This window comes from Saccopteryx bilineata, chromosome X (genome assembly GCF_036850765.1).
Source record: "Saccopteryx bilineata isolate mSacBil1 chromosome X, mSacBil1_pri_phased_curated, whole genome shotgun sequence".
Classification (NCBI taxonomy): domain Eukaryota; kingdom Metazoa; phylum Chordata; class Mammalia; order Chiroptera; family Emballonuridae; genus Saccopteryx; species Saccopteryx bilineata.
The window spans coordinates 65175741-65192571 of NC_089502.1; the positions used below are offsets into that span (position 1 = coordinate 65175741).

The 16831-nt window shown below is 39.2% G+C and overlaps 1 protein-coding gene across 1 annotated transcript in view; it reads right to left on the bottom strand.

Annotated features, from left to right (window-relative positions):
• The window catches only part of LOC136317472 (uncharacterized), a 73514-nt gene extending 57635 nt beyond the window's left edge, over positions 1-15879 (bottom strand). The window contains exons 1-2 of the mRNA XM_066250206.1: positions 15735-15879; positions 13318-13423 (exon numbers count right to left, since the gene is read on the bottom strand). Of these exons, the coding sequence (XP_066106303.1) occupies positions 13318-13423; positions 15735-15810 (182 nt within the window). The 5' untranslated portion in view covers positions 15811-15879. The remainder of the gene's footprint in view (positions 1-13317; positions 13424-15734) is intronic.
• Positions 15880-16831: the final 952 nt, after the last annotated feature.

Genomic DNA, 16831 nt, shown 5'->3' on the forward strand with positions numbered 1-16831 from the left:
CACACGGACTGAACCAGCATGGCATGGCATATTCCTCCACTGAAATGTGTCAGGGTTTGCCCAGAGGAGTGATGTCACTGCTCACCCTCCTCCGTGGGAGTAACTAACAGCAAGGCTAGTTTCTGTAGCAGCTTTAGAGACTGCTTCATTGTCTTCCATCAAACTGATAATGGCATACCCAGTTGAACAATGAATGCTGGGTCCTCAGTAAGCTTTTCTTGGTTTATATCTTTTCAGTATATTTAGGAGTACTCTCATGGATGACATGAAGGGCCCGATTAGATTATTTTAGCATGATATTTTATAGATCTCATAGTCTAGAAAATGGACTTCACAGCTTCAAATACCTAGTAGTCTACTCAGTATGACATGGCTTCTAATATGTAACACAATACCATTCAGGAGGTCAAACATATTTTTTTAAATGTGTTATTAATCCCCAAGGGTATGTTCTTGGAAAAAAGTCTTTATAAGAATATATTTCATGTTTAGCTTAAGAATGAATGATAAAGGCATTATCTATTAAACGATAACATTTCATTCATTTATTCAACAACATTTATTGGGTGCTTACTATGGGCCAATCATGGTGCCAGGCACATGAGATAGGCCAGTGAATAAAGCAGAGACCCATGTCCTCAGGTAGCTGAAAATGCAGCAGAGAAAGACAATGGAAAGAGGCATGGTTACTAAATTATCTAGAATGTTTAAAGATCATAAATGCTAAGGAAAAAAGAAAAACCAAGGTACGGGAGACTGACAGGACAGCTGGGCAGGTCGCAGGGATACACTAGGTCAGTGGAGGGCAGGTCTCACTGAGAAGTAATGTCTGAAGGAAGTCTGAGGAGATGAGGGCATTAGCCACAGGATACCTGGGGAGAACAGAGCACTCCAGCCAATGGGAACAGCAAGCGCAGAAGGCTCTAAAGCAAGAGGCCTGTGTGTCTGGGGAACACAAGGAAAGGGGTGCTCTGGAGCACAGTGAGTGAAGGCAGTATGCTAGAAGATAAGGCCAAGAAGGAAAGATACCAGATTGTAAAACACCTTACAAGTCATTAGAAAGACTCTGAGTTTTACAATGAGTGGAATGAGGAACAATTACAGGCTGTCAAGAAGAAGAGTGACATGATCTAGGTGGTTTTGAAAGGATCACACTGTTTCCTCCTGTACTGAAAACAGGTTATACAAGGAAGAAAGCAGGGAGAAATGTCACAAAGCTGTTCAGTAATATAGACAAGAAGTCACCAGAATTGCTTAGACCAGAGTGATAACAGGGGTGGTGAGATAAAAAGTGGTTGATTTCTACTTTTCTTTTTCAAGACTGAACCAGTAGGATTTGTTGTGTACTATAAATGGCAAATAGCCATTGTAGATTCAAGGCTTAGCAAAAGGCTAAATTCTCCCCCTTCCATCTCAATATTTGGCTTTGATGTTGACTATTTGCACCCACTCCACTTGCTTCCTTGGGTTGCTGGAAGCAATATACATGCCCTTCCTCTGACTTTTTGTTTTCGGATGTTGGTAGATTTCACTAATGCATCCTGTTTTATGCCTTGGGAGAGTTCCTGTCTTAGCCTTGGATGGGCAATTTTGTATCAAGGTCCTTGATTTGCATAGGTCTATATAATAAAGTGAACTGGGGCTATGAGGCACTCAGATACTGCCAGGCATTTTGAAGAGTCCTCCAGGGCCCATCGTTTTTGTTTTGACAAGTGTGTTTCTTTAATTCCGCACCGTTATTAGGAGCTGCGCTGGTCCGCGGCAAGTGGCACCCGAACAGACAACTTGAGTATGAGTACAAGGAAACTAAAACTGAAGGAAGGTGACGGAACTCCCCAAAGTGAAGTGCGCACAGTGAGTAAAGAAAGTTTTGGGGGAAAGTGTAGTCGGGAGTAAAAGAATATGGGACAGATAGGGTAAAAAATAAGAGACCTTTTTGTAGAAATGTTTCCATATGAAGACAACTCATTGTCTGAAGAGTATCAGGGTGAGCTGGAAACAGAGGGTTGTGAAAACAAGGATAACTTGGAGTCTGAGGATGACAAGGGGGATGAAAAGTCCGTGGCTATGGCTGCCTTAGCCACGGGGCCTCCACTGCCCTCAGCTCCTTCCTACATTTAACCCTCTGCTCCTCCGTTCCCTTATCGGGCTGATTGCAGAGTCTATAGCTCAAAATCTGGGAAATCCCCTCTCCAACAATCTATAGACCAGGCTCAAAATGTAGGGGAAACAATAAACGATGGCTTTACCAGCTTTCCTGTTGTGGAAAGAGAGGATGATATGGGGAGACTAGTGCGAGAACATGAACCTGTACCTTTTAAAACTATGAAAGAGATTAAACTTGCTTGTGCTCAGTATGGGCCTACTGCCCTTTTTACATTTGGTTTATTAGATACTGTTAGTGCAAATGCTCTTCCCCCAAATGACTGGAAGGCAATTGCTCGTGCTTGTCTCTCCGGGGGTGATTATTTGTTGTGGAAGTCAGACTTTCACGAAAAGGCTGTAGAGCAGGATGAGAAAAATCAGCAAGAGGAGGTTGCTATTACTGTAGATATGTTAACTGGAGAAGGACAATATGCTCATATGGCAACTCAATTAGAGCATCGACCAGCTACTTATGATATAATTAATCAGATAGCCATGCTGGCATGGAAATGCCTGCCTATTCCAGGGACCAAAATGGAAGAATTTGGTAAAATTAGGCAGGGTGCAGACGAGCGATTTCAAGACTTTGTCTCACGGCTAATTCAAGCAGTTGAAAAAATAGTAGGGGATAAAAATGTGGGAAAGATTTAAATAAAACAATTAGCCTATGAAAATGCTAAATCTGCTTGTCAGGCTGCATTTTGGCCTCACCGCAAGAAGGGAGATATAGAGGACTATATCAGAATATGCACCGATGTTGGGCCTTCATACATGCAAAGTTTTGCTTTTACCACAGGCAATAAGGCAAGATTTCCAGGACAATACTTTGATAAAGGACAGAACAAGTGAAGGAAGGAAGGTCAGGGAAGTACTTCTGCCCGTGGAAACTGTTTTCAATGTGGGGGTTCTGGGCATTTTGCTAGAAACTGCCCTGCTCCCCCTGGATATTGGTCTAGGCCTCTCCCTCAGGGACAGCCAGCCCTTAAGGCTCCGGACCTCTGCCCACTTTGTAGACAAGGGAAACATTGGGGGAATAAGGGGAGGTCTAAATATACTACTGAAGGGCAGGGAAATGAACAATGGGGCCCTCCCCGGCCCCATCAAACAATAGGGGCGATGTCAGTGTTTCCTCAGCAAATTCAGATTCCAGCAGGCCAAACACTGCCCAACTATCCCGGGCAACAACAGGCAGTGCAGGACTGGACCTTGGTCCCACCTCCCAATTCATATTAACTCCAGAGATGGGACCTCAAGCCATACCCACTGGAATTTTTGGGCCACTTCCTAGTAACACAGTAGGAATCTTGTTAGGCAGAAGTAGTTTAACTATGAGAGAATTCGTTGTTCTTCCTGGAGTAATAGATTTGGGTTATACAGGGGAAATTAAAGTAATGGCTCACACTTTGAAGAATATAGTCACTATCTCCCCTGACATGAAAATTGCTCAATTAATCTTTTTACCTCTTTTAAGACAAGGCCAAATCCTGCTAAAGGGACCCTGAGAGAATCAAAGATTTGGCTCCACTGATACTGCCTATTGGATTCAAAAAATAGGTCAGGAATGCCCTGAAATGGAACTAACAATACAAGGGCGTAAATTTAAAGGACTTTAGATACTGGGGCTGATGTATCTGTTATTGCAAAGCTACATTGGCCTCCTTCCTGGCCCACTCATGCAGCAGCCACAGAATTACAAGGTATAGGGCAGAGTAAATCCCCTCAACAAAGTTCTAGTTTTTTACAATGGGAAGATAAAGAAGGTCATTCTGGATTTTCTCAGCTTTATGTGCTCCCTGGATTGCTGGTTAATTTGTGGGGTAGAGATGTTTTGAAAAATATGGGGGCATTGCTTGTCAGTCCTAATAGTTTAGTCAGCACTCAAATGCTTGGTCAGGGATTTTTTTGTCCACTGAGGGACTAGGGAAAGAACAGCGAGGAATTCTCACCCCCATAGAAGTGGCACCCAATACCAGAAGACGTGGATTAGGATATCAAAATTTAGCATAGGGGCCTTGGTAGCCCCTGCTATCCCAATAATGCATTGTGCAGACCCAATTACTTGGAAATCAGATAATCTTGTATGGGTAGACCAATGGCCCCTTTCGCAGGAGAAACTCAGGGCAGCTGCTCAATTGGTACAAGAGCAGCTACAGCCTGGGCACATTGAACCATCTAATAGTCCATGGAATACGCCTATATTTTTCATTAAAAAGAAATCAGGAAACTGGAGGCTATTACAAGATTTGAGAGTAATAAATAAGACTATGGAAATTATGGGTCCTCTCTAGCTAGGATTTCCTTCTCCTACTGCCATTCCATGGAATTATCACCTTGTAGTTGTTGACTTGAAGGATTGCTTTTTTACTATTCCTTTAAGCCCTCATGATTGCAAGCATTTTGCATTCAGTGTTCCTTCACTTAATTTCCAGGCTCCAATGAAATGATATCAGTGGAGAGTTTTGCCTCAAGGTATGGCTAACAGTCCTACCTTGTGCCAAAAATATGTTGCTCAAGCCATTTCTCCAGTATGAAGGCAGCACCCTAAGGCATACATAATTCATTATATGGATGATATTCTTATTGCTCATCCAGATAAAGACACTGTGTTGACCATTTTGCAACAACTAGAATATTCTCTGAAAGAATCAGGACTTTATATAGCTCCTGAAAAGGTACAGCAATCTTTACCATTTTCTTATTTAGGACAAATTATTGAGGGACAACAAATTCGCCCACAGAAAATAGAAATCAGGACAGATCATTGGCGAACTTTAAACGATTTCCAGAAACTGTTAGGAGACATTAATTGGCTTAGACCTTCCTTGAAATTAACTACTGGAGAACTGAAGCCACTTTTTGATATTGTTAGAGGCTCAGCTGAACCAGTTTCTCCTCGGCAACTTACACCTGTGGGACAACAAGCTTTAAAGCTTGTAGAAAAGGCCTTGCAGCAAGCACAATTAAAACGCATAAATCTTGAGGAATCAATTGCCTTACTAATATGTCCCTCGAGTTACACTCCAATGGGACTATTGTGGCAAGCTTCAGGTCCTATTGAATGGATTCATTTAGCTGGTCCTCCTAAGAAAGTTTTATCTCCATATTTTGATCTTGTTGCTTCCTTGATTATCAAGGGGCGTAGGCAACTCTTACAGCTTATAGGTTTTGAGCCTCAAATTATTGTTGTTCCTTTTTCAAAGGATCAACAACAATGGCTCTGGGAAACTTCCACAAAATGGCAAATCACTTTTGCAAATTTTACAGGCCAAATTGATTCTCACTACCCAGCTGATAAAATAGTTCAATTTTCATTAATTACTACCTTTATATTTCCTAAGACAATTGTTAATGAGCCCATTCCTGAAGCACCTACAATCTTTACTGACAGATCCAGCTCAGGAATAGCAGACTTAATAATCAATGGACAACTTTATACTGAAACAGTCACCTTAAAATCAGCCCAAATAGTAGAATTACATGCCATTATCATGGCTTTTCAGCATTTGCCATACTCCTCCTTTAATTTATATACAGACAGCAGATATTTACTTATGGTTGTTTCCACTATAGAGACTGCTATCTTAGGGACAACTGCTGATGAGGAACTATTTCAGCAGTTCCTCCTTCTTCAAAGACTTGTACGTCAACATACAGCTCCGTGTTTTATAGGACATATTCAAGCTCACTCCGTGCTCCCTGGAGCTTTAGCGCAAGGGAATGCCCTTGTTGATCAAGCTACCCAAAAGAAAATTATTGGAGCAACCATGACAGATCAAGCGATTCAGTCTCATACTATCCATCACCAGAACGCTGCAGCCCTGCGTAAACAGTTTCAACTTTCTCGGGAAGCAGCATGGCAGATTGTTAAATCTTGTCCAAGGTGTCCTATACTACAATTTGTCCCTTCGTTTGGAATTAACCCTTGAAGACTCCTACCGGGACAACTTTGGCAAATGGATGTTACTCATATACCTTCATTTGGCAAACAGTCCTTTGTCCACGTTACAGTGGATACCTATTCTGGATTTATAGTAACCTCTGTCAGAACAGAAGAGGCTGCTAAGCATGTTATAGCTCATTGCTTGTATGCATTTTCTATTATTGAACTTCCTAAACTGATTAAAACTGACAATGCTTCTGCATATGTAGGAAAAGCATTTACTACATTTTGTCAGACTTTTGGACTTGACCTAAGGACAGGAATTCCTTACAATCCCCAGGGTCAAGGCATTGTAGAACGTGCACATCAAACACTTAAAAATCAATTGGAAAAAATAAAAAAAGGGGAATTATACCCTCAAACTCCTGCAAATATTCTTTGTCATGCTCCTTTCACTTAAAATTTTTTTTTGTACTTTTCTGAAGCTGGAAATGGGGAGAGACAGTCAGACAGACTCCCGCATGCGCCCGACCAGGATCCACCCAGCACGCCCACCAGGGGCCACGCTCTGCCCACCAGGGGGTGATGCTCTGCCCCTCCGGGCGTCACTCTGCTGTGACTAGAGCCACTCTAGCGCCTGGGGCAGAGGCCAAGGAGCCATCCCCAGCGCCCGGGCCATCTTTGCTCCAATGGAGCCTTGGCTGCGGGAGGGGAAGAGAGAGACAGAGAGGAAGGAGGAGGAGGTGGAGAAGCAAATGGGCGCTTCTCCTATGTGCCCTGGCCGGGAATCGAACCCAGGTCCCCCGCACGCCAGGCCGACGCTCTACCGCTGAGCCAACTGGCCAGGGCCTACTTTAAATTTTTTGAATACTGATGTACAGGGTCATTCAACACCAGAGAGACTCTGGAACCCTGCAAGGAAAGCCTTCCCTGAAGTGCAATGGAGGGACCCACTCACAGGAATCTGGCAAGGGCCAGATCCTATTCTCTTATGGGGTTGAGAATATGTGTGTGTTTTTCCTAGGTCTGCTGAAGCACCTCGGTGGATCCCTGAATGACTGGTGAGACACCATGATTCTGGATGAGAGACTCACTTCACAAGAGCAATTGCATAAGACTTATTTTACTATATTCTCTTCCCTTTCTCTATTATTATCTATTTTTCTTTAATGTTTTAGATCATTTTATTTCCTTCCTGCTCCATTGCCTGAAAAGAGGGCAAAAGGGGGGCCTGATTTGGGTGTTCCTGAACAGAAATCTCATACAGTCATCTTGAGATTTTTCGAGAAAGATCTCTGTTTAGTATATATCCTTATTTCGTTCCTATTAAGGTAGCCCTACTTAAGATCAAGCAGGCCACAGTTTAATCTCTAAAACCCCGGGTTTCACTCTTGATTTGTGTGATTGTATGTGAAGTCTTTGTTTAATGTCTAAGTGTGTTTGTTTATAAGGCCTGAATTAAGTCCTTACATGAAAAGTAATAATAATAATAATTTTGGAAATGCTGGCTCTAATATTGAAAACAAAATAATTTCATTTCCCTACATAAATATAATTTTATTTGGAATAAGTAAAGCGCGGTCATTTTGGGTCCAAAAGACTTGCTAATTTAGCCAGGCTGCTCCAGGCTGCAAGCTGGAAGGCTTGAAGCAGCATATATTTACATAATAAAAATGTAAAGATTTTTTTTTACTATAGGTGAATAATGAAAATCACACTGGGATTTTTCAGTTTTGATATGTACTCTTTAAAGTGCCTGTTAATTAATCTTGAGGGGGTGTTTTGATAAGTGTGGGAATGTTGCTTGAAGGTGCATATACTCTATTTTTATTGGAAGTTAACAAAGTCAAGAATTTCTTGCAATCTTTGAAGTCAAAATATTGTAAAGTATGCCTAACATTTGCTTGAAGATCAATTGTAAATAATATAAAAAGAAAGGGAGGAGTCATATCCTGGAACTCCTGCAAGTCTACTTTATCATGCTTTTTACTTCAAACAATTTATTTTGAATACTGATGTACAAGAGATGCCAATTTTTTTTGTCCTGCAAACTACTACCCCTTTTTTATTTTTATTTTTTTATTTTATTCCAGCTAATAACACTGTTTTGTCTTTTTCCAAATAACTCCAGGTATATAGGCAGATAGGGACCCTCAAGCCCCTCAGCGAGATCTTCTGAGCATGGCTTTTAAGGTACCAAGAGGCAGAAAAAGCCCAATAGAGATCAGGTGAACTACCAGCTTTTGGGATATGCCCTTAAAGGCTCCAATGCCCCAAAGGGGTCTCATAGGGTTCCATCTGGGTCCTGCTTCAATAGTAAATAGGGAGGTCATTGAGCAAAAGCCTGGCAGGTTTACATGCCTTTGCTGTGAGGAAAAAGGGATACTGGAAGGTAGGCTTCCCCCTCGCTCCTCCAAGGGAGGGTTCAGTCTCTTCCAGCCCTGCTCCAGCCACCTGTGACCTAACCTTGCCCAGAATGCTGGGGTTTGCCACTGAAGGCTGAAGGTGCCCAGGACCATCAGCCCCATCTATGACACTGTGGATGAGCCTAGGGTATTTCTTCCAAGAAGCAGGTAAAGTGATCTCACTTACACAAGGGCCACTTAACTATGTCTTGCCTGAATATTCAGGTTTTTTATTCTTCCCTCAAAGATCTCTGTTGTGGGTATTGATAGTCCTGTTTTATGCTGCTTTGTTTAATATATAGTCTTTCCTTTATTCCTCCTGCCTCAATGCCCCACTCATATTTTAGACTAGGACCTACTCCTAATTCAGAGCTCCTTTTTTCCTTTTTTGCCAATTTACAAATTTACCTCTGCCGCCCAGCTTGATGTATCCCAAAGTTCTCCTCACCACCCCATGGCTGTAAAGCTCTAGTATAAGGCCCCCTGGGTTCATCTTTCCAGTTTAAAGAAAATGGAAGCTCCATCTTTATGTGTGCTGCGGATGGCTTTTCCAGTCTACCTGGGTCATTGCCAGCTGGGAGCAGCGGTCCTTGGGACTTTGATGCTAGCTGCAGAGTGTGGAAGTGTGACAGCAATTCCAGTGCCATGTGGACTTTTCCTGAATGTGGACTTTTCCTGGACTCCTGCTCCCGTGACAGTTTTTGATGGACTGAACTGGGGTTGGGTTGCATTTGCAGAGATTTGGAACAGTGTTGGTGCCAACTTGGACTTGGTGAACACATTAACGACATTACTCTTTTATGGATTCTTGTTGTATTAGCCAAGAGTTTGCTTAAAGGCTTTAATCACTGTGATGTGATTAATATACTTTTTTGGGGTATCTGTTAGCATTAGCTATACTAATTTTGTGTTTGTTCTGTATTTTTTCATTCTGCCTCCAAATTAGTATCTGGAAAACTAGGAAATCAGATAAGTGCAAATCTCAGCACACAAATTAAAAAGAAAAAAGAAAAGGGGGATATGTTGTGGACCGTAAATGGCAAAAAGCCATTGTAGATTCGAGGCCTAGCAAAAGGCTAAGTTCTCCCCCCTCCATCTCCATATTTGGCTTTGATGCTGAGTATTTGCACCCACTCCACTTGCTTCCTTGGGTTGCTGGAAGCAATATACATGCCCTTCCTCTGACCCTTTGTTTGTTTATGGATGTTGGTAGATTTCACTAATGCATCCTGTTTTATGCCTTGGGAGAGTTCCTGTCTTAGCCTTGGATGGGCAACTTTGTATCAAGGTCCTTGATTTGCATATGGCTATATAATAAAGTGAACTGGGGCTATCGGGCACTCGGATACTGCCAGGCATTTTGAAGAGTCCTCCAGGGCCCATCGTTTTTGTTTTGACAAGTGAGTTTCCTTAATTCCGCACCGTTATTAGGAGCCATGCTGGTCCGCGGCAAGGATTTCCTGATGGACAGGAAGTAGAGTGTGCAGGGAAAAAGAGAACTGATGGATGACTTTAAAGATTTTTGGCCTAAGAAATAAAAGGATGAAGTTGCCGTCGACGGAGATGGGAAAGACTATAGAAAGGGCATGTTTGGGGTGGTGGTGATGGAGTTGTGGAGTTCAGTTTTGTACTTGCTGATTTTGAAATAGTTACTAGCTATCTATCCAGGTGGAGATGTTGAATAGGCAGTTGAATCTCTGAGTCTGGAGTTAAGAATTTTCCCAGCTTGAATGGTATTTAAAGACGTGAGATTGGATGAGATCACCAATGAAGGAAGAATAAAGAGAAAGAGGACCTAACTCCCGGGACACACTGACATTAAATCCAAAACCAAGTCAGTAGGACTAGAGAAGAGACGAGCAAAGGTAATTGAAGGGTGGATAGTGAGGCAGAAGAAGAAAAGTAAAAACTGGAGAGATATCCTGGAAGCCAAGGGGAAATTGAAAAAAGACAGTATGAACAACTGTGTCAAATGTTGCTGATGGATTAACTTATAAGAAAATTGAGAAGTGACCATTGAACTGGACATCCTAGAGGCACGGGAGAAGAAATGAACTAACTTTTTTGAGCATTTCTCTAAGCCAGTTACTATGTGAGGAATTTTAAATAGTTTACCTTATTTTATTCCCTTAGTATTCCTGGACAGTATGTAAATGTTTTTCTTCCTATCATCACTAGGAAATGAAACCTTTAAATAAGAATACATTTGAAATGTAATGTATATTTTTTCTCAATAACTGGGAAGTATGTGAAAAATGTGAACATTGGATGAGAGGTACATCAACTGTTCCAAATACAAATAGTCATGGTCCAAGAAGCAAAGAATAGAAGGAGGTTGTTGGAAGATGGGGGGAGGGGTAAATGAAGACTTGTATTTCAAAGTTATGAAATTGTCTGTTACATACTATGACTAAGTCCAAAAGATCAGTTGTACAACATAGTACCTACAGTTAACAATACAGAGTTGTACACTTCAAAATATGTTGAGACAATATATCACATGTTAAGTGTATCCTATTTGTAGCAATGTAAATTTAAATCTTAAAACTATGGAAGTAATAAATACAAAATATTTTAAGAGAAAAAATACATAAAAATAAACAACTGTTTTTTTATTTTTTTATTTACTTATTTAGTGAGTTGGGGAGGGGATAGAGAGAGAGAAGAGGAGGAGCAAGAATCATCATCTCCCATATGTGCCTTGATCAGGTAAGCCCGGGATTTTGAACCAGTGACCTCAGCATTGTAGGTTGACACTTTATCCACTGCACCACCACACATCAGGTAGGCATGTGCTTTTGGTTTGGCCAGTTTCATTAAGTTTTCTGTCTTTAAACATTTAAATTTCATTTTGATTTTTCTCATTTTTTAAATGAATGGAACATCTCTGTGTGTGTATGTGTGTACAAAATCTGCCTGTAAGGCTGTGGATAAAGAATTAAAAAATTATTATTATATCATTTAGTTTCATATGTTCGATTCTGATTGGTTAGTGCTTAACTCTGATTTACAGTGTCAAAATAACTGATTTAAATCATGTATGCTAAATATGTTTAGTAATAAAAATGACCCTTTGCCATCAAGTAGATATTCAAAGAATGTGGCAGATATATCTATATGTCTACCTACATCTGCATCTATATCTATATATCTATATCTATATACATATATATAATCTATAGATACACTAAACCAGAGCAATTATGTCCCACATTGAAATTAAGATCCATCAGTAAAAGAAGTTGAAGTAACTTGTTTGAATCAACTTGGCAGAGAAAATTTTCAAAATAGGCATAATGTTAATGTGACATAGCAATTAACACTTGTAAAGACTTGTAAAACAAATGAGGCAAATAATTATAATAAAGATTAGGAAAATAAATCAAGGGTAATTCACTTTTAGCCAAATGTTGATTAGACATCTTCAGAACTCAAACTGAGTTTACAAATAATATTAAAATTGTCAAGTCACAATTTCCTCATTGCTGTATTACATTTGCCCTCTACTCCTTGGAAATAATTTTGCAAACTGGCTTGTCTTTTAAGCTCAATCTTGGATTAATAGTCTTAAAGGTTATCAATAACAACTTCTAAATGCTAATTTCAATGCTAATTGTTCACTTTTAAATTTCTTCAATATTCTTCCAATATTTTGCACTGTTGAGCAAGCACTCCCATTAATGACTGATTCATTCAGCAAACCACTGCAGAGTACCTCCTGTAGGACAGGTGCTGTGCTCAGTACTGGATAGAAATAAGATTAATGGCTTTACAAACGGTCCGTATATAGTGTGATAACCAAAAGGAAATCTGCTATTTGAAATAAAGTTCTTTTGGACAAAATGTGCTGGTTTTTGCAGTGCTCTCCAAAAAGAAACATATACCCCACTCAACAACATTGCAGTAGAATGGTTTATGTGCTATTTTGGCAGTATAATGGACCTTAGTGTTGATGGCTAAGTAAGAATGTATCAGGGGCAGGGAGAGGAGGAAAGGAGAAGGAAGAGTAACAGAGGGAAGTATATGTGCACAGCTGAAGGTAAGGGAGGGAATGGTGCTCTTAAGGAACTGAAAATGCTATATTCAGGATGCCAAGAGCATGACGTGAAAACTATTCGCATTTCTGGAAACACGAAATTCTCTCCAACCTCATTGTCTTTGCCCATTTTGGTCCCTTTGCCTACACTTGATTTTCTTACTAACAGTCTTCAAAGTCCAAAAAGCATGGACACTGGGAAATCTTTTTCTCATATACACTTTTTTATTTTTATATTATCTTTTTCTTAGGTTTTTTATATTTTTTTTCACCTAAATACTTTAATTTTTATATGTTGAAGAAAGTAGAAAATCTACCTTTTAAAAGAAACTTTATGCCTCAAAAAGCACACTCTTCCATAAAAAGCAAACTTGGAAACAAATAGGTCAGTCACAGTGCATTGTAAATATTTCTTGAATTACAAAAAACTTTATTCATACATAACAATTCAGGATTGTTGTCATTGCATAACATGAAACATACCTTAATTTTTCTTCTTAGGAACAGTGAAACAGTTTAGTTATGAATGTATAATTTATCTGGAAGAAGTCTGAGGGAAGCAGTCCTATAGTTAATATATATTCTCTCAGTTAATCTTTTACATTACATATATAATATATATATATATATAGTCACAATGCATTATATATATTGCTTTTAAAACAGGTGATTAGAATATGTTAGGGAATCAATAACACCTAGGTTATATATGTAGGAGCCATTTCAAATAAAAAATACAAACATTACTTTAAAACAAGTATTGCATCTGTTGAATATAGCAAATACAAAGTAAATTGTTACTCATAATATATTGTGCTTACTCTGTTTGTACAGCATATATATCCACTTACTTGCAAATGGGTTCTCCAGCTTTGCATGCACAAGCAATATTCTTTGGACAGAAATCTGTTGTATTCCCTGGACAATCGGCAAAGTCAGTCACAGATGTACAATTTGCTGTAAATAAAAACATTTAAACATCCCTCAACAATATAGAACAAATATTTCACACTTGGCTAACACACATGTTAAAAGTTCTGCATGTTAGAAACCTGTTTTTTGGCAACGGATTTTTTTATTAATAAATTTTTATTAATTTTAATGGGATGAGATTAATAAATCAGGGTACATATGTTCAAAGAAAACATCTCCACATTATCTTGTCATTCAATTATGTTGCATACCCGTCAGTCAAAAGAAACCAAATAGAAGGTGACAGAGGATCTTAAACTATAAAAATGAAAATAAATTTATGTTACTTTGAGAATGTTCAGGGCCTGGATGGTTGGCTCAGTGGTAGAGCGTTGACCCGGCATGTGGATGTCCTGGGTTTGATTCCCAGTCAGGGCACACAGGAAAAGTGACCATCTGCTTCTTTGCCCCTCCCCATTCTCTCTGTCTCTCTCTCTCTCTCCTCTCTCTCTCTCTCTCTTTTCCTTCTGCAGCCAAGGCTCAATTGGTTCGAGTGAGTTGGCCTTGGGTGCTGAGGATGGCTCCATGGCTTTTGTCATGCACTAAAAAAAATGTATCCTTTGCTGACCAATGAAGCAATGGCCCCAGATGGGCTGAGCATCCCCTCTAGTGAACTTGCCAGGTGGATCCCAGTTGGGGGGCATGCGGGAATCTGTTTCTGTGCCTCCCCTCCTCTCACAAAAAAAATTTTAAACAAGAGAGAATGTTCAAATATCATATTTTTATATAACAGTCTCCCAAAATCAAGATGCGGAACAAATATGATTTTATTCTATTATTTTGAACGGATGGCTTTCACAGCATGACTTTTAAAAAAGGCAGTATACAATGTTTTAGCCCAAAGGACATCTAACATTTGAAATAAAGTTCTTTAAGACAAAATGTCCATTATCGTCTTTGGCTAAGGGAAGATAAGATATTATCTATCCAAAGACAGGGTCCACATAATCCTAGTTTTCTAGGACAGTTCCAGTTTATTCCTGTTCTTCGGGATTAATTAGTAATACTTCTTTCTTTACTCAAAAAAGGTATTGTTTGACACAAAGAGATTAGTCACATTACTAGTAGGCCGTTAAGGGTAGTAGGGATCTCAGCCCCAACTCTTAATGATTTTTTTTATATTTCTAAGGCTACCCTGGAGAGTCATTCTACCAATGACATTGCTAAGGTATCTCTTTCAGCATTCTGGAATAAGCAAAGGTTTTCTAGAGCCTGAAACTTAGTGGGTATGAAATTTTATTGAGTCACAGGACCTGTTAACATGCAGAGAAACTGTAATTTCAAGAGAGGGACAACTATTTTGACCCTCTGGCAACTTAAACACAAAGAAGAGATTCTAGAGGATGAGATTTCAGATTTCCTGAGTCCCAGGCCTCTGACTAGCTGGAGAAAGGCCACTGATAAAATCAGGCCTACAGAGTCCAAAGGAAAACTGTTTGTGCTTAGAGAGCATATTTTTCTCCTAATGTAAAACATGACACACTGATTTTGCCACATACACATATTTGAAAAAAAAAGATGACATTAGAAAGCATAATAGCATTTTTAAGTGAAAACACAATCCAGTATTTTAAAACAGTTTCAATCATTCTATTCTTTGAATATGAAAACAACTTCAGTTGACCAAAAATGGTCAACAGGCAGTGTTTTGGTTTTGTTTTGTTCTTTTTAAATGTTTACTTTATTGATTTTAGATAGAGAAGAAGGAAGAGAGAGAGAGGGACATTGGCTTCTTCCTGTGTGTGGCCTGACTAGGGATTGAACTTGCAACCTCTGAGCTTCAGAATAATGCTCTAACCAGCCAAGCTATCCAGTCAGGGCAACAGGCAGTATTTTGTAAAATAATTATACTTCTTGGCTTGGCAAATATTTTAGGCTGTGTTTTATAGACAAATGTGATTTGAACTATATTTCAGAATGAAAATTTTCTGAAAAATAAAGTACAGCTTTTATATATATAAACCAGAGTGCTTTTAAATATAAGTAGTCTAAAACAATCAGTAATATCTATTTAAGTAAAAATTTTAGTTGGAGGTTCATAGAACTTTTTATGTTTATCTCAGAGATCAGAAACAAACATGATAGCTTCAAGAGAAAACAATTATTTTTCCCTCCTAAAAACAAGCACCTGTAAAAAATTAGATACTTTCAGGTTTATGAATTTTTAACAATAGAAACTTAGCTTGGAATACTTTCTAGTCCCTTAAGTTACCTCCCATGGTTACCTCTAATTAAAATCTAATTAATTATTTACATATCCAACCTATAAAAATAAAGCAATTTAAAATTTTCTTACGTTGTGCACCATGTACAGCCAGAAAACAGCAGGAGATGAACAGAATTTGAGCTTGTATAAACATGTAATCCACCATGGTGAGAGGGAGACAGAAATGCAAGCAATACTAACAACTGCAATTATGAGAGGTGATCATCCAACCGAGATTGTGAGTGCTTTATGAAGGAGATAAGTGACCGTGGATTTTGAACTTTTTCCTCCAGCTTACACAAATTACTCATTAATTTTTTGATTGTACACTTTTTGGTCCCCATATCTGAGGTTTCTATATATAGAACATGCAATAACTTGTCTTTGAGTTGTATACTGCTTAAGTATACAACTTACAAGAACTACTTGCTCATCATTGTACTAGGTTTTATAATGTATTATTTGTCAAAAAACCATATCTTATACTTTGAATGCAGTTTTCAACCCTATTCAGAATCAGAGCTCTCCATACTATCACAAAGGGTAAGATTTCCTTCTTTTTTATTTTTATTTATTTATTTAGATTTTACTTATTTATTTTAGAGAGAGGAGACAGAGAGAGAGAGAGAGAGAGAGAGAGAGGAGGAGGAGGAGCAGAAAGCATCAACTCCCATATGTGCCTTAACGAGGCAGGTCCAGGGTTTTGAACCAGCTACCTCAGCATTCCAGGTCAACGCTTTACCCATTGTGCCACCACAGGTCAGGCTCCTTCTTTTTTTCTAGTTGAGTAGTATTCCATTGTGTAAATGTACCACAGGTTTTTTTTTTTTTTTATCCATTCGTCTACTGATGGGCACTTGGGCTGCTTCCAAATCTTGGTTATTGTAAAGAACGCTGCAATGAACATAGGGGTGCATATATTCTTTCTTTAAAAAACAATTTTCTAAGACTTTATTCATTTTAGAGAGGAGAGAGTGAGAGAGAGAAGGGAGGAGGAGTAGGAAGCATCAACTCCCATATGTACCTTGACCAGGCAAGGCCAGAGTTTCGTACCTCAGTGTTCCAGGTCAATACTTTATCCACTGGGCCACCATAGGACAAATCAGTTTTTCTAGGTTTCTTTGGATATATCCCCAGAAGTGGAATTGCTGTGTCTTAAGGCAGTTTCATTTTTAAATTTTTAAAGG